Source organism: Lycorma delicatula, chromosome 1 (genome assembly GCF_047948215.1).
Source record: "Lycorma delicatula isolate Av1 chromosome 1, ASM4794821v1, whole genome shotgun sequence".
NCBI classification, from domain to species: domain Eukaryota; kingdom Metazoa; phylum Arthropoda; class Insecta; order Hemiptera; family Fulgoridae; genus Lycorma; species Lycorma delicatula.
In genome coordinates this window covers 233,478,226-233,506,146 of record NC_134455.1, presented here as the reverse complement: position 1 = coordinate 233,506,146, position 27,921 = coordinate 233,478,226, and the positions used below count along the sequence as shown (strand labels likewise).

The window sequence follows — 27,921 nt, the reverse complement described above, 5'->3', positions numbered from 1 at the left end:
TAATAATTTATATTATTTTTACTTAAATTTAATATATATATATATATATATAATTATTTAGATTTTCTTTTTGTTTTTTGATAAGAATGGTAATAAAAATTTAGGAAAAGAACTAAGAAAAATGCTAGATTGCAGGCCCAAAAAAATGCTGATGCAGTGTCAATTTTACATCCAAATGCCAGTAATCCAAATAGATATAATATTCCAATACAGAACTGAATCTGAAATGAGAAAGAAAACAGAATTATTTTGTTCTACTCAACATTGTATTATGCACACACTAAAAATACATGTTAACTAAATCTATTAAATGCTGGTCTCGGCTATTCAAGCGTATTTAGTAAACAATAATTAAAAATATTTTTAAGAGTATTAAATAAAAAAAACAAAAATATTATAGTTAAATGTCTTAAAAAAAACTTAATTTGCATTTGAGTATTTTTCATTAGGTACAATCTCTATTTAAAAGAGTATATTTATCAAATGATAAATATTTTTATTTTGTAATTTTGTAGGCCTACAAAGCTCAAAAGAATATTAGTTATTGGTGCGTATGTGCTGTTTGGAATTAATTTTTGTAAATAACTATGCCATATCAAAGAATATCATAACATTATAGCCTATAATAAATAAACTCATTTCATATACTTTTGTGTCATGTTATTGTTACTGTTTATTTATCATACTTGAAAAAAGAACATACTTTCAAGAAATAAATAAATAAATTTCTTCACATATATCTTGAACAAAATAATCATTCTATTTGTAATAACAAATTACCAGAACATGTTTTGCTATATTAGTGATATCATGATTAGGTATGGTGCAAATCATTGCAAATTAGTTGACGTAACTTTTGGAATACACTACTATGATTGCTGGAGTGAAGAGAAGTAGCTGAGTGATGTTAAGAGTAGGGGAGGGGATGCCACAGCATACTTCAGACCCGCCTTTAGATATTACACACAGTATAATATTCCACAACAGTTTTTTATCTGTGTAATTAAAAAGTCATGTCTTCTTATTTATGTAGTACAATGTATCTTATACTGTACAGTTTTTTTAATTATAATTTCTGCTCTTTATATTTGCTGGATGGTAATAATCTTCTGTAATTATTTAAAAACTGAATTCATTCTTATTTCGTTATTATCTTTCATTATAGTTTATTAGGTCCAATACGTAAGTAAAATAATTTCTTTCGTAATTGTAAGTTAGTTGGTCTGCCTTTTTATAGCTGTTTAAGAGTTGCTGGCCATCCTGTTACAGTATTTTTTTTTAAGATGCATAAACGATCCTGAATTTGAAATTTGTTTGAACAGTGTTCCATCAATATGTATAGTATGTAAAAAAGAACTCAAAAGATCCAACAACCCTTCAAATTTTAGAAAACACCTAAAGCAAAAACATGTAGGTGTTTACGAAACTGGAACTTTATTATTTCATACCCAAGCTGATTTTAAAATCACTGAAAGTTTCGATTCCATGAGAGGATGAGCTGTTCAGAAAAACTTTCAAAGATTGCAAATAGTGAGGATATTCAATTTTTTAAAAGTGTGGATGGCCTGCCATCCACATCAACTTCTGTATCCCTTCTGTTATCTATATTATCTTCCATATCTTCTAAATATTTAACTGCTTGGGAAACATGAAAAAAATAAAATTATTGCATCCACACCGCTTCTAGATCCACAGTTCAAAAAAGCTGCTTTTGGGATGACAGCAACTTAAAAACTCTACTTACTCAATATTTTGAGCAACTGTATGAGGACAGGAAAATGCAAGATGTACAACATTTTGGATGAAGCATAAAGCGAAATTCCCACAGTCTCTAATATTATCTACAACATATTTACATATTTCTGATACTTCTGTACCGTCTGAAAGAGTTTTCTCCAAAGCAGCTCAAATTTTTTCAGAGAGAAGAAGCAGGCTAAAACCAAAAAATTGCTGACATGCTAATTTGTTTTAATAAAAATGTTCAGAAATAGACAATTACAGAAATACCTGTTTCATGGTAATTTTTCTAAAAACTAAATCCTTTATGCTACTTCTTATATTTTTAATGTTATTTCTCATAGTTTTTTATTAGTAATATGTATACTATTATTTCATACTACTATTTCTTGGTTTAAGTACGGCGTCATAGTTTTTCAGTTAAATGTGAGTTAGATAATTTAAATACAGTGTAATTACTAACTTTGTAATTTAGTAATGCCTGATTGTTATTATTTATTATCAAAAGTTGTGTTTAATAAAATTATGTGTTACTGTCCTTAATGAAAAAAGTCAGCAATAGAAAAATGCCAAAGTAAGCAAGTAAATTAACAAGTGACTAACAAATGTATGTTAATTTAACTGTAAATATATTATATTTTTATAAAAACTGAGTATTTGTGATATAGAAGTACACTTTTATTTAAATCATTCGCCTGAGTTTAGAATATTTTTGAAATACAAACGAACTGTAAAATTTAAGTTTCGGTATACATATGTAACTCATACTTGATATTAGGTATAACGATGATATGATCTTATGGTGGCATGGCATGTTGAAAGACATTTTTTTTAATAACTGTACTGAACATACTTGCTTATGCAGTATTGTTCATAGCTGGTGTGTTTAAGTTAAAACATGAGGAGGTGAAGGTGACTGTGAGTGGTGGGGAGATGGAGACAGCATGGTGGGACAATGCTAGATATGTTTGGTGTGGAATTAAACTGAAAGAAATATTTCTACTTTCTATAATGGTTAATGTTTTCGACTAATAACTAATTTGTAATTCAATGGAAAAGCAGTTTATTCTATCGAATTGTTTATCTGATTGTAATACCGTCAGAATGCTTTAGTCGTAGGCAGACTAATTTTCAAAATCAGTTTACTAATATTTGTGTGTTAAATTAGTCGAATAATTTTAATAATCTACTAATCTGACTAATTTTAATCAAACTAAATTTAAATGCATAGTAATGCATCAAATATTTGCTTTCAAGTCATCAGTTATTAGTGAAACCACTAATTCCTGTAAGATAACCACAATGTAAGGGAGTCAAATCTCATGATCTTGGTGGCTAATTGACATTACCATTTGGTAAAATTATTGAATCACCAAACTTTTGACATAGTAACTGAATTGTTTTAGAAGCTGTGTGTGTCAACACAAGCATGTTTCACATGTTAGGCATGTGGCATCATCCTGTTGAAACCACATCTCATTCAAATCAAAATTTTCCAAATTTGCAAACAAAAAATCACGAATCACAGCTTGATATCGTTTACCATTTACTGTAACAGCATCTTCCTTGTTCATTTATTTAAAAATTGGCCCAATGATGCCACCAGTCCATAATCCACACCAAACAGTGATTTTTTTCAGATGTAATGGTAACTGTTGAATCGTTTGTAGATTGGAATCATCCCAAATATGAAAACTTTGTTTATTTACAAAGGAAGATGAATTTTTTTTATGAATATTTGGTTCCACTTTGAGCTACTCTAGAGTCCAATCAGCAAACAATCTATGTAAAGAATAGTCCCATGGCTTTAAATCTTGAATTTTATATCTTAATGCGTTGAATCTTATATGCGTGTAGACCAAGATCTTGATGCAAAATTCATCATATTGTCATTGAAGAAAGGCCCAATTCTTGTGAATGACATGAAACTAATAAATTTTGATTTTCATGAACACTTGCACTTATAGCAGCAATATTCTATTGTCTCCTTACATTTCTTTTGTGAGTAGGTATTTCAATATCAAGTAGAAAAAACTTTCTTCACATCTTTTAACCAAATGATGGATGAACTGTGCTTTTGTTTGGCTGATTATGCACACCATAAATATCATCAAAGTGCATGATATGTAGCTGTAATTGATTCCATATTTCAGTAATAGATTTTTGTTATTTGTAAATGTCTTTGCGGTGTATAGCATTCCATGATGATTTGTCATAAACTACTGAAAACATGACACTTGAAAAAGCAAATTCTAGATCATGGATACCGGTATTCTTTGGTAGTTCTGTTTCAATTAACCACCCTCAGAAATGGTTGATCTGAGACTGTACAAGACTACACTTCTAAAGTAAGAATTACGTGAGATAATTATAGTAAGAAACTAGGTAAGAATGATCTTACATTCAATCTAATAAGGCTTTTTCAAATACTACAGATTCATCATCAGTTAGTAAAATATGATTGCTTTATTTGTGTGTATCTGATGGTCGCAGCTTCGCCTGTGCTATATGGTTACTTGCATTTACTGTAGTGGTCAATCTTTTTATTTCATGTTTATTAGTCATGTAACCAAAGGCAGATGCAGCCAGTCACATGTACAGTAATGATGGCAGTGCTGAAGTGGTTGAGCCACAGTAGAAGTCCTGAGTATCATGTCAGAAAGTGATCACACATCTTTTAGAAGAAAAAATCCAAGATTTTACTCTGCTTAACCTCAACAAAATTTTGAACAATGTTTCAGTTGATATTTTGTTTGCAATATTATGCTTAATTAATGTCAGAATAAAGGAAAAAAGTTAATTCCATTTTAATGCATTTTATCTGAATTATTTTTTCAAGATATTAGACATGATTTAAAAATAGCTTTTCTCTCAATTTTTCTAATGAAAGTTCTGATTTTTAATAGTTTTATGATAATTGGTTTAATATTGCAAATTAAATTAACTCACAATTTGGATCCATGTTACATATCGTTTCCACCACAAGAAAGTTTTAATTTGAGGACCAAATGAAGATATCAAATAATAAGAATACATGAATGAGTGAACAAACAAATTCAAAGCTCCAAGTACAATAAATTGTTCAACTGAAAAAAAGAAAAAAATTGGTATTAATTTTTAAATCAGGACAAATGTAATAATAATAATAACAACAATAATAATAATGCATTTATATATAATATATTTTTTATCATTTTGAAATTGAATATTTTTGTAATACAAGCATATATGGCTTGCATTACGTATTAATATATCCATAGGCTCATATAACTAGGATATTTGAAAAAATAACAAGAGATGGTTCATGTACAAGAGGTCATGTACAATTATTCTTATTCTGATTTTGTGCCATGCACTACTCCCAAATTTTTAAAGTGCCAAATTTTTAAACTCTCAAATTTCTAAACTGGTGTCATAAAGAGTCAATTTTCTCAGTAAGTATTGTAAAAATCTGATATTGAGAAATTGTATGTTTCCATTTCCTGCTGCTGTGTACAATCTTGAAAGAAGACAACTTTGTTATTACGAAAAAATATTTTAATGTTTCTAGAGGATAAGCTCCTTTTAAAAACATGAAATTAAAAACATAAAAAATAGTAACTTAATTTTAAATTATTGTTTGTTGAAATTACTATAAGTTAACTTTTTTTATATCTTGAGTGATGACTCTTAAAAAAAGAACCTGAAGAAATTAACTTATCATCTAGGACAGTTGAATGTTTTGGATTTGCTGAGTCCAGCTGTGTCAAATTTAAATATAGTATGGTTTGGCACTTTTCCATGTATCTCTTCACCTGTATAGCACTCTAGAACACACATATGGCAAATCTTGACTAGACCAATAGTAGTTGCAGTGAATTTAAAAATAATGTTAATTCTCATGTATACTTTAAGTGTAACTCAAGGGAACTCTAATGATAATGATATATACATTTTCCTTTTTATGAATAAAAGTGAAAGTATTATTTCAGCCTGTCTACTACAACTTATATATATTAAGACTTTTTCAGACTTTTCCTATGAGAGTCCCTTCAGGTAAAGTCACACACACACACACACACACACACACACACACACACACAAATTTATGTATGAAAATCAGTATATCCATTTATTGATCCCAGAGTCTTTTCTATCAGAAGGTGTCTCAAATCTTTCTTGAAAAGTATACTAAATAAGATTGAAAGCTATTATTATTAAACAAAAAAATTTAATCCTACTTGGAGAGCGTCTGCTTTATGCAAGCTAGTTTTAGCCTATGCTTAGACAACAGAAAATTTTTCCTTTTTTGAGTTTTAATGTTTAACTAATTATCGGATAATTTTTTAAATTCAATAAAGTGATGTAAAAGAATAAGCAATAAATACTCACAAAAAATTAAAAATAACATTTTAAAACAGTCTTATATCAATTGTTTCTACTTTTTTCCATTTTATTGGTTTACACCCAGAAAACATGTGAGATAAAGCTGTTTATACTGTGGCAAGAAATTTACCCCAGTGCAACAAGTTTTCTTTTAAAAAGTTAAAAAAAGTATATAAATTTCTTTCTATCAATTTTTATAAATTTGTTCTCTTGAGTAAACTTTTTTTTGACTCATTTAAAGTAGTCCAAAGTAGATAATATGAAATAATTAAGGAATAATGTATAATTAATGAAAGAGAATGATTAAATCGTTCGATTAAATCAAAAAGTGCAGTTGTATCTACATGATAGAATTGTAATTTTTTTGAAAGCAATTTTAATAAAAATACTTCCAAATATGATTAAATATGTGTTTTAATTGCTCTCATTTAAAATGCGTTTCAACTCAGAAATAGGATATGCCATGTTTAAAAAAATAATTGCAATTGCTGATTTTAAGAGTAAATCTTAAAAACAGTAACTGCAATTAACAGATGGTAGGTTTAAAAATTTTAATCAAGTTGATTCTCAAAAAAGTTTGAGAATCAATGGATTAAATGTAAACAAATGTTTGAAAACAGATATATTAAAAATATTTTATTGAGGATTAAATATCATAGAATTTAAACAAATGTTTGAGAACAGATGTGTTAGAAATATTTTAATACCTACCTCTGAGGTATTTGAACCACAACCAACTTAAAAAGACCATTGATGAGTGATGGTATACATGTAAAAATGATACATTTTCTTGTTTCTTGCGCAAAACCATGAATATCTGAAAACAATTATAATTATATAGAAGTGTAATTTTTAAAAAATTTTTAAACTTAAATTTATTATTCCTAATAAATATCTAATACTTCATAACACAATGTGGGAAAATTATTCCCTAATTATGAGAGAATAAAATTAGTCTTCAAAAATTACTTTTTCTTTCATTTGGTGCCTAAAAATTTGGTGAAGGTATATCAACTGTAGTGCAAAAAGTTTAAATTTGAATGTTATTCTCTTGTGATTTTATATATTTTACTTTATAATTTTATGAAAAGTAGGCTTAAGTAAAAATTTCTAAGTTTATAAACAACTTCTCAAAAGAATAGTAACTTACTGTATCCATTAGATCTAATATTTTCATTCCCATGTATTGCCAGTAAGCAGAACACATCTGTAAATAATTAAAATAAAGTTATTACAATTTGACATATGTTGTAATAAAAGTATAAACTACTTGGATGCAAGATAGTCTTGAAGAGATTTTGATCTTATGCTGGATTAGACAAAATAATTTGTTAAATAAGTTTGGTATCATAATTGAATGTTACAAGTAAATGTTCACGAATAGCCAGCATCACATGCCAATCTTACTAAAGAAATTTAGAGAGAAGTGGTTTATTGTCAAATCACTGAAGTAAATTTTCCATATCCCATGCACAAGCTTCAAGCTTATGTGGCAATATCATCAAGCAAAAAAGAAAAGAAAAAATGTATTAAACTGCACATTAACATAACCAACCCACTAAAATGTAGATAATATTCAGTTCTGTAAGTGATGACTTCTCTTTATTTATCTCTGTGTAAATGAATATCATAACTCTCACAGAAAGCAACTCTGACTAGTGCCCCTTATTCCTGAGGTGGTTACCACTTACTGCAGCCATAATAAAGAGTGGAAAAGATAGGGCAAGCAACAAATGAGTGAAGAAACCCCTTTCTGGTTTTCTTTTACCTATGCAATGGAGGAAGTTTATTAGATATTGTAACATAAGATTGGTTCGTTGAAGAATTCCTTTTGCTCTCCAATGATAAATAATTGTAGATTTTGAATTAGGTTAAAGTTAAACTTTTACTCACTCTACACTCAGCCATCAGGGAATAACTTAAAACAAATTATGAATCTCCAATTAATTTGTTATAAATTAATGTGTAGAACTAACTTAGATAATGTTTACTTCAAAAAATCAATAATTGGCATTCCAGTTGCAAAAACAGGGCTCAAATAGTAAATGAATTAATCTATTATTTGCCTTTGAACCTCTAGGATGTTACGTATTTAGGCATTGTCCACCTGTAATAGCTCATTTAACTCCTCTAATGTGAACATGGTACAGTGAAGTTTCATTTTGGAAAGCTGCTTTAATAGCATATTATCATTTATGAAGTAAATATTTTAGTAAAAAAATATGAATAAGTGACTAATTTTAGTCACTTTAGTGTGTGTGTCTCTCTCTCTCTCTGTGTGTGTGTGTGCATGTGTAGACATGCTCTGTATGTGTGTATTCATGTGGATGTGTTGTGTGTGTTGGGTGGTCATCATATACACATACATATGTACACGTGTTCATAATGGTTTCAATACTATAGCATCTCAACAAAGAAACTGTGTGTATATTGGTTTGCAGGAATAAAATCAATTGCTGTCGTACAAAGAAATTAAATGCGAGTGAATCGTACAAATTCTTTGAGTCACAAAAGCATACGTTAATAGTGTGAACAGTTTTTGGAAACTGAAAGTGTTTTGAAAGAACACTTACCAGTTAGGTCTAAAACAGTGATGAAAACCCAGAAATAATTTGACTGTCTTTCCAACAAAGACCAAACCATCGTGGTTATAAATTGCAGCTACTCCATGAAATTAAACCTAATTATAAGCCATAAATAATCCAGTTTGTAATAACCATGTTAGACTTCAATTCTGCTGATGAGAGCTACTAGCAGCACATTTTATTTTCTGATGAAACAACATTTAATGTTAATGGAGATTAATATGCTACCATCAGCACATAATCACCATAACTGTTGAGCATAGGATTCAGAAAAAACCACATGAATTGATGGAATTTGTGTGTTAAGTGAATGCCTGTGGGTATCATGGAGATTTTTGGTCTATTTTTTCTATGAGCAGACTATTTACAGACAGAAACAGCTCAACTTAACATGTAAAATAATAATTTTTTATATGTTGTTATAGAAAAATAATTAATTAGGTTAATCTAATATGGCAGACCATAAACATTCTATTTCTCATATTAACACAAATTTAGAAATATTAGAAATTAATAAAGATGACATAAAATTAAATATTTCAGAAAACCATTACATATGCCATTAACCATTAATCGTGTTAATTGTCATTTAAAATAAATCAAAATTATACAAATAATGAACTCGCTGATATGCGTTTTACTTACGATCTTGCCAATGGCAATGCAAGGGAGGCAAAACTACTTTACCAAGAAAAATAACCAAACCGCCGTCAGCCAGATAGAAAATTTTTTCACGTTATCATGTAGGTCTAAGTGAAACCGGGAGCTTTAAGGGCATCATAGTTTGTAATGATAGACGGTTTCAAAGCCACACGTAGAAGAAAGAGTTTTGAACAAGTTTTACAGGATTCAGAATTATCGTGCAGAAGAATTGCTATCCAAGAAAATATAACTCGCAATACAGTATGGATAATTTTACGCTCACAATTATTGTATCTGTACCATTTGCAACGGAAACAAGCTCTTCTACCAGGTGCTAACCAATCAAGGATGCATTCAAACTATGGTTAATTAACAAGTGTGCCCATAGCCCGGAGTGGATACTAACATTCTTTTTACAGACCAGGCGTCTTTCACCAAGGATGGTATAAACAACTTCTACAACCGACATGTTTGGTGTGAAGAAAATCCTCATGCGGTATTTCAAGCAGGAAATCAACATAGGTTTTCTCTGAATGTTTGGGAAGCAATGTACATGGATAAGCTAATCGGGCCTTTCTTTTTGTAACATTGATTGACAGGTGACTCATATTTGAAATTCATAACAAATGCATTTCAAATATGAATTTCAGGTTCATAACCTGAACTTCTAGAGGACGTTTCTTTGCAAAGCACCCTGAACGTGTGGTTCATGCATGATGGTGGGCCTGCCCACTTTGCAACTGGCGTCACAGAGAAAAATTAACTGATCATTTTCAAGGAAGGTGAATTATTAGGGGCGGTTCCATTCGTTAGTATACACACTCTCCAGATCTGAACCCATTAGACTATTATATATATATAGTCTCTAGTTTATTCAACACCAATCGTCGATGTTTATCAGTAGGAGGCTAGAATTCTCCACTCTTTTCAAACAATCAAGGAGTAGACAGGAATTTTTGAGCGTGTACGTCAGTCGCTATACGTGTTGGAATGAATGGAGATCATATTGAACATTTGTTGTGATTCTCATCAGAAAACAAAAGATTACACATGATGTTACAGTAATTATTATTAAATATACATAATGAGGAATTTTTAACAATTTTAAATCAGAAAATTTGATAGTTATCAAGCAAATCACGATAATAAAAAAACAAGATGGCCGCCGTATCGGTTGAGAGACTACTTTTTGCAATAACTCTGTTTGTCATCGGTTTTTTACGACTATGGTGTAGTTTTTTTTTTACAAAAAAATTCTTCATAATTTTTATAATACAACGATATTTGATAAATCAAATAATTCCTAAGATATTTAAGATTGAAAAATTGAAACGACCGCCATTTTGAAATTTGTAAACATAGAGTATCGTTATTTTTACTTCGAAGTAAAGTGAGTTCAGATTTCAACTGAAATATCGGTTTTGATTATCCCTGAATCCATTTTCACTAGTTTCGGCTTGACGTATGTACGTTGTCCGTATCTTGCATAACTCAAAAACGATTATCTGTAGGATGTTAAAATATTGGATTTAGGACTGTTGTAACATTTAGTTGCGTACCTCTCTTTTGATTGCATCGACTGGACCAAAAGTGTCCAAAAAATCCAAAATCCCCAAAAAATTGTATTTCAACAATATATCAGTACCACATAAGTGGTACTTATTTTCATTGGTTCCAAGAGTTATAGCCAAATAAAATTTTAATTAATGAAATATTTGCATGTAGCAAGTGCACATCGGTTTGAATCAGCGTAATATTTTTTTTTAAATTTATTTTTTTAAATTAAAATATATTGATTTATTAATAATTATTAACCTCTGATTGTAAAAGAATTTTTACAATAAATAATAATTCAATAACAAAAATGAAAAAAAATCTGTTATTAGTGAAATAAAATTTTATGTACTTTTAAAAATGTCTATATGTATTTTAAAAGGTGTACAAGGACGATGTAGTGTACACATCAGATTTTTTCTTCTTAAAAAATGTTATTTTAAAATGAAGTATAACATTTTATTGCATTATCTCCAACCATTCTTGAATCTTCACAAAATTGCAGATAGACAGAAAAATTTGCGTTTTCGTATGTTCACTGGACATATTTTCTTCAGTATGTTAAATAGAATCACTTCCTAGAGTATGTCCTCACCTTTTAAGGACACCTGCATAAATACAAACAAAATTTCAGTTTGGTAAGCCATCAGAAAGTGATTGAGGGAGACCGTCTTAACTTCAATAGATAACAGCACTTATGTAAATTAATATGCAATTTTCATTGTTTTAATTTTAATTTTTAAAATTTTATTATGCTATATCAAAATTATTTCAATCATGATTTTGGATGTGGGGTCCTGCAAAAGTTCTTTCATGAAACATTAAGGTAAGATCTCTCTTACTTCAATATTCTGTACTAGATGATTTATTAGAATTTAAATAAATATATAAATTATTCATATTTAAATATATAAATTTAAAATAACTTAAATAATTTACATTTGTATCACAAGAGACAAATAAAAAAGTTTACATTGTAATAAATGTAATATGAAGAATATCTTCTTCTTCAGTACATTTTACAGTTTATTTTGTAATGATAGATTTCACAATTTTTTCTGTAATAACATTAATGAGGATAATTTAATGACTATTAACATAGAGGTAGAAAAAAAAACTTACTTCTAGCCGTAAGGGATTATTCCTGTGATCTAGTGGTTGACAGGTGTGATTCATTATGTAATTCATTCCTTTTTCATGGGTTAGCAGCTGAAAATATTTATTATTATTATTCTACATGTTAGTACTATATATTTGAATACAAACAGTATCTTTCAATCTGAGTAATATTTTATTTCTTCTGAGTTTTATTTTAAACTACAAGTAATATTTTAAAAATTATTGTTATTTTTTATAGTCTACAAAGAGACTTTTAAAAATCATAACTCTTTAGCTTATGAAAATTATATAACTTTTTTTATGAAAAACACACACACACCAGCCACTCTACACACAAAACATAATAACTTACTGGACTTAAGCCAAATGTAGAATTCAAGGCCATTGACAAAAATATATATTGCTAGTTTATTACAAATTGAATGGAGTGACAATCATCCCACTGTGATTGATAGGTGAAAATGATTAACTGGGTGCCACTTGGTGCAGAAAGTTACTGAATTGAAATTTATTTTATAAAAGCCAGTTTTATTAGTTTTACATTAGAATCAATTGGCAGTATACAGAGATATATGGATTCTCAAAAATGTATTAACGGCAACAAACCCACCTCACTTTAGAACGTCAGGCAAGAAAGACCAGATAAAAAAATGAAAGAAAATGCCTATTTCTCTCCATATAGCTACAATTTAAAAAATACTCTAATAAATTGATTAATAAGTTAAGATTAGAACTAAACCTGAACAGACCTGACTCAACAGGCAAATACAAATAAATAAATATGTAACATTTATTTATAATTGAATTACAAGTTAATAAATAAATAATTGTAATTTATTATAATCATTGATAAACTAAAAGAAAAATTAGAACTAAGGACAGAAGAAGGCTGGAGAAATTCATCATGTTCCAAAATTATTATTTGGAAACTGGTCATAAAATGAATAATTTAACATATTGCACCAACAATTAGAATATATCAATTTATGAATACTAATTAAACAATTTTTCCACTTACTTTGTTTTTTCTGTGAATCTATTGAGTTCTTTAGCAAAGAGCTTCAGAATAGATTTTTAAAAAAAATATAATAAATCAAATAAAATAATTAAAATTTTTAAATTGTAGAAGACAGATGTTTTCTCAATAAAGAGATAGTAAACAACTATTTCTACAATTTAAACATTTCAATTGTTTTTTTTTAGATGCATTGACAGCATCTGGTCATTTTGCCCTATGAAAATTGAGATTTTTTGTGTATGAAAAATGCCATCCATACCTGACCAGGATTCAAACCCAGGACATCCTGATGAAAGGTTGAGATGAGAGTGCTTTTAATTAATTTATTATAAAAATATCTGTTCTAAGGTTTCTGTGAAGGTACTCACAAGATCCATAGAAATAAGAAAAAAACAGTAACCAGAAAACTGTTTAAATTAATTTTAATAAATTCATAAAATAAATTAATTAGATACTAACATTTTTAAAGTTGCCCACAATATACAGTAATTAGATTGTTGAAAAATACTTTAACAGCGTGATAAAGAATATGTAGTGATGAATGATAGTTATGGAAAAATATCTAATAGCGCTTTAGAATTTTTGATTTTCTTACACTTTTGTGATGAATGAAAATACGAAATTTCTTATTGTTTAATAAGAAATTTTTTATTGTTTAATATGAAATTTTTTTATGATGTTTGAAATTTTTTGATATCAGTCTACTAACTTAAGATAAATCTTATCCTACTTAAGGGAATGGTAGCAAGTCAGGGTGGAATGTTTGAGTGGCACAGATTATATTGTCAGCTACCTTTTTCTTATCAAATTAGAATACCAACAGCTAAGTAAACTATTTGAAGTTTTTAATTTTTTTTTGTAAATATATTTTTACAAATGTATTTACAAATTTTTGCAATACTTTTAAATTATTTTAGTTTTATTTTTTAAGTGGTTCATAATTATTTTTACTTAATTTCTTTTCTCTTTTATGATTCGGTTTTGTGTTTGTATAATTTTTTAGTTCCTTTGGTTGTATGTTGATGATTACAAGTGAAATGCATAACTTGTCATTCCTTTTTTTTGCAAAAGGTTTTTGAGCATTGCACTTTGCAGTTTATTTTTATTACCAGTTAAAATAGATCTTTGCATTAGTTTTATGCATTAGTAATAACAGGAACAACTTGGTTTTTTATTTATTTATTCTGAGTTTTTGTGAGGCTCCTATGATCATGCTTTTCAGTTGGTTTTCTTTATTGCTTCAGATAAATACCAAAAATTTATTTTTTCCTGTGAAGCATCATCCTATCAATTCTGAAATTGATAATATAATGCAAAATTACATAATGATCTAAATAAGGCCTTGTAGCAGAAGTGTCATCAAGTTATTACTGAAAATGGAGAGTTTATTCTGTGTGGTGATATTTTTTTCAATAAAATACTTACCTTACAAACAAGATATGTGTTGAGAAAGACTTGTAACATATTGTATGCTACCATATGATACTTAAGTTCCATTGGTTTTCGTCTGGCCATTACATGTGGACCAAGTTTTAGCACAAAAAATAGGTAAGAAGCTACAAGTGTCACTATAGCACCTGGATTTCCCATAAATAACATTGAGTTAACATATTCATCTGGAAAAAAAAAATGTTTTTAGAATTAAGTCTTAAAAATGAAACTTAAAGTTTAAAATTAAATTAATCAACATATGTGAAAAAAGTCAGTAAAAGGAGAATGCATTGTGGGCTTTCAGTGGCAATTTTAAAAATTACTTATTAAGAAATACAAGAAGATAAGAAGAAAAGTTATACTAAAATTCAGTTTGTGAGTTGGTATTAGTAATAAAATCATTACTGCAGAAATGACTGAAAATGCATTATTTTGTAAATAATACAATGTGCAGAAGATAGTTCTAAAACTGCATCTCATTATGGAGTTGAAAAATGTAAGGTTGGTGAAACTCAAATGGTGTAAATCATGTATTTATAGAAGTAGATAATGTGATTCAAGGAAGGAAATTGGTTGAAAAACGTTTTTTTATTGTATTTAGGTTGAGTTAATTTGTCTGAGTATTTTATATATAATTTATAAAAACAAGGTATGGAGGTATAAAAACAAAATATTTTTTATAAAAGAAAAACTTATTATAAACTGACAAGAAAAGATAAATAAAAAAAAAAAATTATAAAAACAGTTGTACAAAAGGTAAAAAGTGATTCATTATTTTCACCAATTTAAAATAATTTTTACATCAGTTTTAAGCAAACACCTGTAAAGTCTAGTTGGCTTAGGTATGATCAAGCATAACTAATATTCTTACAATGGAAGAATATTGAGCATTGTGGAAGAAAATTGAGCATTTTTTCCATAGATAAATTACTGTATGTTTTTAGTACATTTGTTGTACAAGATATTTTATAGTAAATATTCTTATAGAGATTTTAGTAACAAATAATCACTGATCTGTGAATATCTTAAGCAAGTCAAATTTATAGGACAAGTATTTTTTGAATACATTTATTGATGTTTATTATTTTTTTTACATATGTGTAAAGTCTGTTTTTATAATGATAGACAATCAACAATATTTATGGAAAAGTTTTTGAATTATAATAAATCTATAATAATTATAATAAATCTCAAAAATCTGAGAAATAAATCTAACAATTACTACACTTAGAATTTACTTTAAGGTGATTAATGTTTTTAATTTGGTCTAGTGTTGATTTTTATAGCAATTTAATCCAACAACCTAATTATATAGGCTTTGGAAAGTGGTTTTACTATTTTGAAAGAAATCATTTTACAAATTTTACTCTTGTGAAGTTTCTGTATTACAGTTTTTTTTATAACAAGCTTTTTTCATAGAAAATTTGTTACCCATTATATCCAAAAAGGTTTCAATGACAATTCAACTCTTGTAATAACTTTCCATGGAAAAAAAAATTACTATGAACTAAGTACTCATTTTAAATTAATGCCTGCAAAACTTAAAAGATTCAAGACCATTTATAAATATTTAATTTTCTAAAAAATAATTATTCTTTACGAACACTGAAATATTTGTAACGTAAATACTCTGAATACTTTGGACAGGACAGTACATTCTACCACACATATCTGTTCACCAGGCCAAATTAAATGTTATAGTTGTGAAAATGATGTAGTTCTAATGTACTAATATTAGTAGTTCTTTCAATAACTTTATACTAAACTTTCATGAATACTAAGTATACTAAATTTCTAAATTTAAAAGTGAAGCAGAATGGTAAAATTTATTACTTCCGACATGATTGGAATTGATGATTGCCATTCACAAATTTTTTATACCAAATTCCTTTAGGAATTTTTATAAAATAATTTTTGTTACACAAAAGATAACAATTTAGTGAGAAAATGTTTTTAAAGTTTAAATCTGCTAGCAATTGAAAAATGTAAATTACAAAAACGAAGTGAATAAAATTCAATTTATATCAAATTTTCTTCTTTTTATATCTTTTGTTCTTTTATATCAGAGCACACACTTGTCAGTGAACTCTGTTGGTAAAAATGCCATTCTATCTGACTTAAAAAGATTCTGAATTTGACGTGGAAGTATGTATTATATTCTGTGAAACACGGTTCCTCATGAATATTTTAGCTCATGCATCTATAATGTAGAAAAAGTTTCAGTTACTCACTTCAAATACGCAAGAAGGTGAAATTAATACAAAAATGATTGCAAAGAAATTACACTACGCTCTATAAATAAAATTTTACCAGATTTTAACCTTCAGAAGTCAATGTTAAATTAACAAAAGATTAATATGAAAATTAAAAAACAACTGTCAAAAAAACATTGCTGACAAACACTGCTCTTTAATATAGCATATATTTACTAATGTAAGGTAATTAAAAAGCATGCAGGTAACAATTTTGTATATAGTATAATTTTTCCAAATTTTTTAAATTTATTTAAACATATATCTATGTATTAAAAAAAAAAAACAATTTAACCATTAAACACAATAACAGAAAAATAACAAAAAAAAAAAACTAAAACATTTAGAATACATTAACATTAAAACCCACAAATTTGTAACAACACAGCTCCATTGTCATTACTGGAATTAAACCAGTAAAATGGTTTACTTTTTATGTTTTTTAATTCAGTCTATCTTTTTGTTATTTGCTGATGTAGTTATAGAATTGTGTACCGATTGATAATGCGGGGATCCTGCGAAAGTGACTATTGGTTTTATTTTTTTTATAGGTTTTTTGTTACTGTGTTTGGTGGTTAAGTTGTTGTTTATTGAATTTAATTAACATAGCTGTAAATATGTTGAATTATATAACTATATATATATATATATATATATATATATATATACACACACACATATTTATATAGCCTATGAGACTCCCTCTAATGTAAGGTTTCCAACTTGGGGTCATACAAAATTGGTTCAGCTGTTGAGCTGCTATGGTGGAACAAACATACATACATACACCCTAAATACATTACACTCTTTTTTGGGCAGTCATGTAAAAAGAAACAACTTGCAAATACTTAATTTGTCACTATTTTTAAAAAGAGAGCTTTAAAGAAGAACTGAAAAAGTATTGTTTTTTAGTTTTTAGTGTTAAGTCTGCAGAAAGCTGTTGCTTTCAACCATACATAAATAGTTTGTTCATCAACAGTTATTATTTTATAATTTACTCCTTGAGCAACAAAAATTTCTTACCCAAAAGGATTAACTTGCACACATTTGGTTTCTGAAAAAACTGATACTAGTAATATGTGAGAGTGGCCTCAGTGGTTGTGGAATTTTCACAAAAATTCTATGAATCTTGTTTGAACTGGACTTGAATTGGAGAATAAGTAAATTCTTCAGTATGCCTAAGTGTTAGTTTTGAAGAGATTTGGGTAACAGTGGCCTCTTTCTAGTCTTTTAGAATTTTTCTAAAGGAATCATTTTATTTCAAATGAAAATAAAGAGGGTTAAAGTTAGAAACAGCTATCTTAGAAATCATCCTATTTACATTGTAGTTGTGAAAATATATTATTTACTGGTTTAGGGAGGAGAGAGCTGTTCCTCTATCTCACACACTGCTATGATCTATGTGTACTGTAATCTCGGAAATAGATAATTTGACGGATCAAAGGAGGTTAGCGTTGGTGTCACCTTCTGCCCTAACTACCAGCGTTGTTGTTGGCGGACCTACAGTAGTTCCTTGCTCTTTAACGACGATGCTGATGGTACTCATGAAAGGTATACATAATGCTTCTTCTCCACCCGCCTACACATGAACTCCACAGAACGCCGTAGAATCTGCCCAAGCCGACCAGAGGGCCCACAAAAGCAGACTGATCGATCCTGCCCATCTTGCATCACTTGCGGTACGGACCTGCAAATGACCGAGGCCACCTGGTAGTCCCCAACTGCCGAATCAACCACTGAAGCACAGTCAATTTTACATCCATCATCTCCTCCGGATAGATCACGTGCAGTAGACTCCCTCCACAAGGACATGGCCCATCTTCAATATATGTCAGCTTGGGCCAGGTCCCAAATCTATGGAGCCTTACTGAACACCGGCGCCTGTTACTGGTTTTCCGTCTCCCAACGCCATGTCTGTAATCCAAACAGACCTAATATCCTCTGGCAACTCAGCGGTGTCCTCCACTACAGTTGGAGATAGGAAGACCTCCTGAGGCCAGCCTCTAAAATCACAGTTTCAATTTTGGGGAGGGGTGGTCGATAAGTTTTCTGCACTGAAAACAAGAGCATTTCGTATACTACTACCACTTTCAACAACCTACCTTTGCGAAATCGCATTTTCTGCGATTTTCTGGCTGCTTTTAAGACAAATCTCAGTAAAATATAAAAAAAGAATTCTGTTTTTAATATTAAACCTTGTTAGTAATGAAGGAGGGTGTTAGCTTATAAAAGTGTGGCATAATGGTGAAGTTTTAGGAACTTGACCATGCCCGCTGAACCTTTATGGGATTTGGTAACTAAAATAATTTAGTAAAGAATTTATGTACCTACCTTCTTTTACTTCTGCAGCTAAATACCTGGCATCATCAGCTGTCCAGTTTTGTTGTATAACCTCCATCTAAAACATAATTTTGAGAATTATTTATAACTATATCATATTCTATGATTGTTATTATTTAATTTCATTACATTTATTCTTTCAGAAATATAAATTATTTTCCTTCTTTCACAAATAATAAAAATACACTACTTGGTATTCAGTTTTACAAAACTGGAAAAAATGATGAAGAGAGCAATCTGCTTTTTAGAAACATTTAAGACAATCCAGATAAAAGGAGTGGGGATCCCTCCTTTACCTAAGCTCCAAGAGTTCTGCATAAGACATGATGAAGACCTTACACTTAGTTTTGCAACATAATAAAAAAATAAAATATTAAATAGTACTTCAAATAGGAAAAAATTGGCTATGAACTCATAAGTTTGGTTTACTGGTATTCACACCACCATCCCATTCGGTCACCCAAAAGCATAAGACCGAATGTCTGTGCCACAAAGGCTGCTGTTCCTTGAACAGTTTGTGCAACCAGTTTACCTAATAGTTTACCTAATATAATAATACTGGAGCTTACCTAATAGCGTGAACGGTATAAGCATGGTAAAATACACTACTTTTGTATCCAACCGTTCGCTTGTCATATATTAAAGTAAATTGGTTTATACTTAAATATATGATTGTCATAAATATAACATTTATTTTGTCAGAAACAGCAATTCGCTGCCACACCTAGGTCACTGAATGCCAGCAAGTACCTGTCCACCATTTAAAGCGCTTGGAGCTATTCGCTGATGGCCAGCCATTTCTCGAAGATAACCTCCTACAGCAGTGTGCTAAGAGTCTTTCCCCTTAACAAACTACTGATGCTGGTTGAACAATGCAACTGCATCAAGACACTCCCATACAGTCCAACAATGCGGCTCACACCACATTGACTTGTCATTTGTGAGTGGCCAATTTTCCCCTTGACTTCTGAGTCCAGGTTGGTCTGAGTTCTGGCCCCCCTCAAGATCAGGTCAGTCAAACATCATATGCTCATTTGACTAGACTTCCCCGCAGACACACATCTAATCAGTTGTCTGTCAGAACCTGTATAGATATTGTTTTAAATTCATATGGTTAGTGAACACCTCAGCTCCTGTTGCCCTTAAAAATGAACTAGAGACATACCATCCCCCCAAGTCCTGTATAAATTTATACAAGGACCTTTCCTTAGTTGTGGTGTGCCATTCTTGCTGCCATGCTTCCATCGCGAACATCAGAATCCTCCTCCGGAGGCGGGAGATGGGCAACTGTTTGAAATTTAGCTCCGGTGCATTGTGATCATGTTCCGATCAGGTACAGGTCCAGCTCAGAACCGCATCCCAAATACCTCGCCTACCTACCTCTTCGCAATCTCCACCTGCCTGAACTTTCACCACTAAATCAATTGGAAGAGTCTTTCCCAATACAGTGGTAGCCTCATAGGAGGTTGTTTTAAAAACACCAGTATATACTATCAAGGCTATGAGCTGGGCACTACTTAAATTTAGAATATTTCTACAGCAAGGCTGTAGAAATTGAACAGCATGGCTGTTCCTTGAACAGAGACATGTGGTTAGAAAATAGTCTTGCACCACGGTCTTTAGGGCTTTGGGAACATTACCGCGTTCCAACTCACAGAGGACAGAACTCCAACTCAAGGAAGGAAATGCTGACTCTATGTTAATAAAAATTGCCAAAACATATTTACAGTCGGCGCTTTCCACCTCGGAAAAAGCATTTTAGATGCAATCCTCGGTGTCACCGTCTTCAATGAAGCCATGTTGGCCTCGATTTAGAAAACCGTTCATATCGATGCTTTCCCGGAGCCGTTCCACAACCAGTCTTTCCAGCAATTTACCGAAAACTGGCAAGAGCATGATGGGTCGATAATTTCCGACCTCACTAAGATCCTTTCCAGCTTATAAGAGCACCCTCACCAAATTCATCTTCCAACAAGTTAGAAAGCAACCCCAGCTAAGGCACTCCGAAAACAATCTGCCAAGCGGCTCTCTTATGACAGGCAAAAGATGGTGAAAAATATCCGGGTCAAGTTTGTCAATCTCCAGTGTCTTTCTCAGTGCCATTCAAGAAACCACTCGGTCTATATCAACAGGATCCATAGCCCGCATGTCAGGGAATGGTGTCACACCCGCCCTAACACTCCTTCTGCTTCACCCTCCGGAGCATCTGGAAACAAAGTATCAAGGAACGTCTGGTAAGTCGCCACATCTGTGGCGACTTACCAGACACATACCACATCTGGAGGTATTCCGCGCGCGCATCATCGATGCAATTGCAGCACCGGTACCATTTCCTAGCAGATGTAACCCCCTTGCACGCAGCATGCTAAGGTCATAGGACTACCACTTTTTTCCCAAGTTTCTGCCTGCGACTAACTGACGGTCCCTCAGAAGCAGAGGTCATAACAGCTCCGGACACTCTTAGATCAGCGAACTGGCTACCATACAGAACTCCGTCCATTGGTTTAGGCTGCCATAGGACTCTGTCGCAACCAGTCTTAATAGCCTGGTCAAACCGTTCAGGCACCAATTCCACCTCCTCCCTGCATTCCATGCGCCATTCCAACCCCTGTAGTGCAGCTGCGCACTCGCACCCTAGCCTGTCCTGATCCAGGCCCCTTAGGTTAAAGCGACCCGAATTTGGAGTTCATAGACCGCCTCTGTAAGCAATCTCATAGGTTATAAGCCTATGATCGCTGACATGGCATTGAGCAGGACAGTCCAACTACTTGTACTTCTAAGCAGATCATCTGACACAAAGGTGATATCGATGTAACTTTCCCCCAGTTTACAAGAGAAAGTCAGCATTTGTTCTTCCTTGTTAATCAAGTAGAGGTTCTTGGCTTCTACGAACTGTTCGAGACCAGTGCCTCTGAGGTCAGTGAGTGGTGATTCCTAGGCCGAAGGCTTGGCGTTAGCGTCCAGAGCAACTAGCACTCTGGTGCCTGGGAGACCATCAGGAATCCTTCCCAACCTCGCCAGCTAATCATCGATTCTCCATCCAAGCTGGAAGTTTCCCGACACCAGTATGACATCGAGTGTACCCCTCGTGATTCACATGACTCACGTATGATAACACACATGACTCATATCATATATGATAACTCACATGATAACTGCTTATCAGACAAATGGGGCATCCAGAAGACACCCCAACGAGTCAGAGAAGAGTATGATCGCAATCCTCCATGAGAATAAATAACATCAACCCCGTGGAAGGAGACCACCCTATCCCAGACTGTTTACGGATACTGGACCTCAAGGTTGTACTCCTCAAGAATCCTCATGGATTCACTGGTGGCCACCTGGGAATGATGAAGGTTCAACCATCCCAGCCGCAAGCGATCAACATTGTGGTGTCTGTCCCCACAAGATTTCTCTAGTTCAGGTATCACCATAACCCATAAAAAAGTCCTGGACCTGCAGAGGGAAATGTTCCAAATCTCCCAGGTCACACAAACAACGGATCATGGTGTCATTTTGGAGATGGTAAATAAACAGCAGGCAAAATAGCTGCTGATGAAGAACAGGCTGAAGGCTCAGTTGTTGATGGAGCAACGGCCTCATATATTGGTATATGATTTACTGAAGCCAATGAGGGTAGAGGAACCTGAAATCCTCAGCACTCACTTTGGAGCTCTCTTATACACTAATAAGAAGAAAAATAATGGAATTTGAAAATTTGTTTTGTAAATGTTAATAGTAATTAGCAAGCAAATAGTAATTTTACTTTTTGCACTGTGTTAAAACATTGTTTTATCCTAGCAAGTGATAAATACACTGCTATTAATTAGCTGATTAGCAGAAAAGAAAACCTTAGACAATATAATACTGTTTTTTTTTTTATCTCAGTTATTTGACTGGTTCGAAGCAGCTCTCCAAGATTCCCTATCTAGTGCCAGTTGTTTCATTTCGGTATACCTCCTACATCCTTCAGCCCTAACAATTTGTTTTATGTATTCTAAATGTTGCCTGTTAGTACAATTTTTCCCATCTACCTGTCTCTGTTCCTATTTATGGCTTAATATGTGGCCTATAAATCTGTCACTTCTTTTAACTATATTTTTCCAAATGCTTCATCAATTTTCTGCAACACACCTTCATTTATCACTTTATCCAGCCATCTGATTTTTAACATTCTTCTGTAGCACCATATTTCAAAAGCTTCTAATCTTTTCTTCTCAGGTATTACCATTGTCCAAGCTTCACTTCCATATAAAGCTATGCTCCAAACATATACTTTCAAAAATGTCTTCCTGATGACTAAATTATTATTTTTTAAATTAAAGCTCATTTCGCTTGTGCTATTTGACATTTTATATCGTTCTTGCGTTGTCCATCTTAATAATTCTACTTCCCATATAACAGAATTCTTCTAGCTCAACAATTCTTTCTCTTCCTATTTTTATATTGAGTGGTCCATCTACATTATTTCTACTACATTTCATTACCTTCGTTTTGTTCTTGTTTAATTTCATGCGGTAGTTTTTGTGTATGACTTCATCCATGCCATTCATTGTTTCTTCTAAATCTTTTTTACTCTCAGCTAGAATTATTATATCATCAGAAGATCATAGCATCTCTATCTTTTCATCTTGTACTGTTACTCTGAATTTAAATTGTTCTTTAAAATCATTAACTGCTAGTTCTATGTAGTAAAGATTAAAAAGTAATGGGGATATGGGACATTCTTGTTGGACTCCATTTTTATTATGGCTTCTTTCTTATGCTCTTCAATTATTACTGTTGCAGTTTGGTTCCTGTAAATGTTAGCAATTGTTCTCCTATCTCTATACTTGAACTCTAAATTTTTAAGATGGTGAACATTTTATTCCAGTCTATATTATAAAATGCCTTTTCTAAGTAAGTAAATGCTATGTATGTTGGTTTATTTTTCTTTAATCTTCTTTCTACTATTAATCTGAGCTCTAAAATTGCTTCCCTTGTTCCTGTATTTTTCCTGAAACTAAACTGGTCTTCTCCTGACACTTCTACTCTCCTCTTATTTCTTCTGTACAGAATTCTAGTTAAGATTTTTGATGCATGAGTAGTTAAGCTAATTGTTATGTATTCTTCACATTTATCTGCTCCTGCCTTCTTTGGTATCATGACAATAATACTCTTTTAGAAGTCTGATGGAACTTCCCTTTTTGCATAAATATTACACACCAGTTTTTATAATCTATCTACTGCTTCCTCACCTGCACTGCGCAGTAATTCTGCAGGTATCCCGTCTATCCCAGGAGCCTTTCTGCCATTCAAATTTTATAATACTGTTATTAAATTCAGATTTCAGTATTGTATTTTCTTTCGTATTGTAAATCGGTGTACCATATTTATTTTACACGTTATTCAATTTTAATTTATGCACCACAAAATTCTCCTTAGCTTTTATGTATGCTCTGTCTATTTTACCAATGATCATTTCTCTTTCCAGTTTTGAGCACTTTTCTTTAATCCACTCCTCTTTTGCTAATGTGCACTTCTTCTTTATAGTATTTCTTAACTGTCGATAGTTCCTTTCACTTTCTTCATCACCACATTCTTATACGTTTTACGTTCATCCATCAGTTCCAATATTTCGTCTGATATCCAAGGTTTCCTACCAGTTCCTTTGTTCCACCTAAGTTTGTTTCTTATGATTTAAGAATTTCTTTTTATTTATTCTCCCATTCTTCTTCTATATTTTGTACCTTATTTTTACTCTTTTTTATTCTATATTTTATGTTATTTTTACTCGGATCTCTTGCGATGTCTTCTTCAAAAATCTTCTTTACCTCCTCTTCCAGAAGCTCTCTAAATTCCACCGATTCAGATACCTTTTCTTTAGGTTTTTAAAGCCCAAACTACATTTCATTATCACTAAATTATGATCACTATCAATGTCTGCTCCAGGATATTCTTTGCGGTCAATGAGTTGATTTCTAAATCTTTGTTTAACTATGATATAATTTATCTGATATCTTGCAGTATCACCAGGCATTTTTTATGTGTATATTCTATTATGAGTTTTAAACTCGGTATTGGCAATTACTAAATTATACTTAATGCAAAACTCAATAAGTCAGTCCCTTCCTTCATTCTGTTTGCCCAGCATGTATTCACTCACAATATTTCCTTCCTTGCCATTGCTGATGATTGCATTTCAATCTCCAACTATTATTAAATTTATCCCCTTTTATGTGTTTAATTGCTTCGTCAATTTCTTTGTATATACACTCTACCTCATCATCATCATGGGCACTTGTAGGCATATAGATGTTAAGAATCATTGTCGGCTTAGGTTTTGATTTTATCCTTATTACAAAGATTCTATCGCTAATCCCTTTAAAATATTCTACTCTCTTTCCTATCTTCTTGTTCATTACTAAACCTACTCCTGCCTGCCCTTTATTTGACGATGAGTTAGTTACTCTAAAATCACCTGACCAAAAGTCGTTTTCCTTTTACCACCGAACCTCGCTAATTCCTACTGCATCTACATTTAATTTATCCATTTTCCTCTTTAAATTTTCTAACCTACCAACCTTTTTTAGATTTCTAACATTCCACACTCCGACTCATAGAGTGTTATTTTTTAATTTTCTGGTGACCCCTTCCTTAGTAGTCCCCAACCGGTGATCTGAACGGGGGACTAGTTTACCTCTGGAATATTTTAGCAAGGAAGGCCCTCCATCTTTGTTACATGAAAATGCAAAGAGTTACATTTTCTTGGAAAAAAAATAGCTGTAGTTTTCCATTTCTTTCAGCTGCGCAGTACTCAGAAGATTGAGTGATATTGATGTCACCGTTTAAGTCTTCCTGATCTACGCCCTAAATAACTACTGAAAGAGCTCCTGCCCTCTTTCAGGAATCATTCCTTAGTCTGACTCTCAACAGATACCTCTTCGATATGGTTGCACCTTCAGTCCATCTACTCTGTATCAGTGTGACCTCACCATTGGCAAGTTCTCATGATACACAAAGGGAGAATAAAATAATACTGTAAATAATAATAATAATAATAATAATAATAATAATATTAAATAAAACTATAATAATCACTTTTTCTTTAGAATAACGAGACTGTTATTCTATTTTGAGACTATTATCTTTTTCTTTCTTTATTTGTACGTCAATGACACCTAAACTCATACATTCATAAAAATCAATATCTAAAAGTATAATTAATTGTATTTTTATTCAAAATATACATTAGTTTTCAAGTACAACTACTGATTGTCTGTTATTAATTAAATAAAGTGCAAAGCATCTACATTACTTTTTAATAAAAATACCAAATATTTGACACACATATCACATACCACATGTATTAAACATGTGTCATATTACTACCACACTATCTATTGAAATGATTTAGTAAGTTGGATATTAATTTGATAATTACACAGCTGTACTTATGTGCCTGTATTTTGAATTTGAATGTATTATAAAACTAATTTATGCAAAAACTTGAAAGACTTGTTCTTTTATCTTGAGAAAGTGTTTGTTTAGGAATATTGCACACAAAATAATAATAAAAACAATCATAAAATAAAACATAAGAAAACATTTTGTAATCAATTTGTAAACTGGTAAATTGTTATTTTGTAATTTTAAATATTATTGTACAAAATCTTATTTTAATATTTTTTCAGGTTATGAAAATAAAAAAAAACTACTACTTCACAATATAAATTTATACAAAAATAATTTTATAATAATGACCTTGAAAAGATTTTGATAACTAGAGTTACACAATGAAATCCACCGGGTTGGTTTAGTGGTTAACGCGTCTTCCCAAATCAGCTGATTTGGAAGTCGAGAGTTCCAGCGTTCAAGTCCTACTAAAGGCAGTTACTTTTATACGGATTTGATTGCTATTTCGTGGATACTGGTGTTCTTTGGTGGATGGGTTTCAGTTAACCACACAGAAATGGTTGACCTGAGACTGTACAAGACTACACTTCATTTACACTCATCCATATCATCCTCATTCATAGTCTGAAGTATTATCTGAATGGTAATTACAGGAGGCTAAACAGGAAAAAGAAGGAGAGTTACACTAATGAATGGAAACCCTATTTGTAACGTAGATCGGAATTCAGACTTACTTGGTAAGTATGCAGTTCCAATGTTATCGAAATCAGCAATACAGTATTTTATACTGATTGAGTAAAGTGAGTAATAATCAACCTAATAATAATGAAACTCCTTTCAATAATGATGATATGATTTGAAATATTTTTATTACGTTAACATAAATTATTCTGTACAGTATCCCAGTATATAAAATAAATGTAATTTAACCTGGTAAATCTGTACACGTATTGCAGTAAAAATTTATCTCGCTGTTCATTTTAATATATAGATTTATTCTTTACAAGCACTGATGGGGATGAAATTTTTTCCATATTTATTGAATGTCTATGTTCTTTGTTACAAAATGTTTGTATTATAAATCCGTCACATTTTAATCACTACGTTATAAATTAGTGGATAACGTTGTATTTACTGAATTAAGAAATAAATACTGAAATCATAGGTAATTTTAATGGCAATTTATGCACTTAAACTTTTACGAGTAATGTTAAGAATCCTGTATCACTTAAGAAAAGTGTTCTAGTTTAATATTAAGTTTGACATTTACCTTTAACATGATTTTACTTAAGTGTGTTGGGAATGGACATCTCAAAAAAATGTAATTTTTATGATATCTATAATAAATGAATAAGTAAAGAATTTTATTTTATTATGATTTGTTAGATGCTCGGTAAATGTCGATTGTAGAGATATTACTTTTCTGCTGTTGCTGCTATTTTATGGCGCGCTTATTTTTGTATATTGTGCGTGTATGTGT

General features: G+C 31.2%; 1 protein-coding gene across 1 annotated transcript; it reads right to left on the bottom strand.

Annotated features, from left to right (window-relative positions):
* Window positions 1–53: 53 nt before the first annotated feature.
* Window positions 54–14,628, bottom strand: LOC142317779 (very long chain fatty acid elongase AAEL008004-like). The gene is made up of 6 exons (XM_075354329.1): window positions 14,446–14,628; window positions 12,006–12,092; window positions 7,253–7,309; window positions 6,814–6,919; window positions 4,687–4,823; window positions 54–221 (listed from the first exon to the last, which is right to left on the bottom strand). The coding sequence occupies exons 1-6, from the start codon at window positions 14,617–14,619 to the stop codon at window positions 54–56; spliced, it is 729 nt and encodes a 242-aa protein (XP_075210444.1). The 5' UTR covers window positions 14,620–14,628.
* Between the last annotated feature and the right edge of the window lie 13,293 nt (window positions 14,629–27,921).

Bases quoted from the DNA above. Each gene is read 5' to 3' on its own strand.
- LOC142317779 (XM_075354329.1), bottom strand. From the start codon at position 14,619: ATGTTATTTATGGGAAATCCAGGTGCTATAGTGACACTTGTAGCTTCT. The intron at 4,824-6,813 runs GTAGGTATTAAA...TCTTTTTTTCAG, and splicing joins GTGGTTCAAATACCTCAGAG to TTGAACAATTTATTGTACTT. The intron at 222-4,686 runs GTGAGTTAATTT...TTCTCATTTCAG, and splicing joins ATGTAACATGGATCCAAATT to ATTCAGTTCTGTATTGGAAT.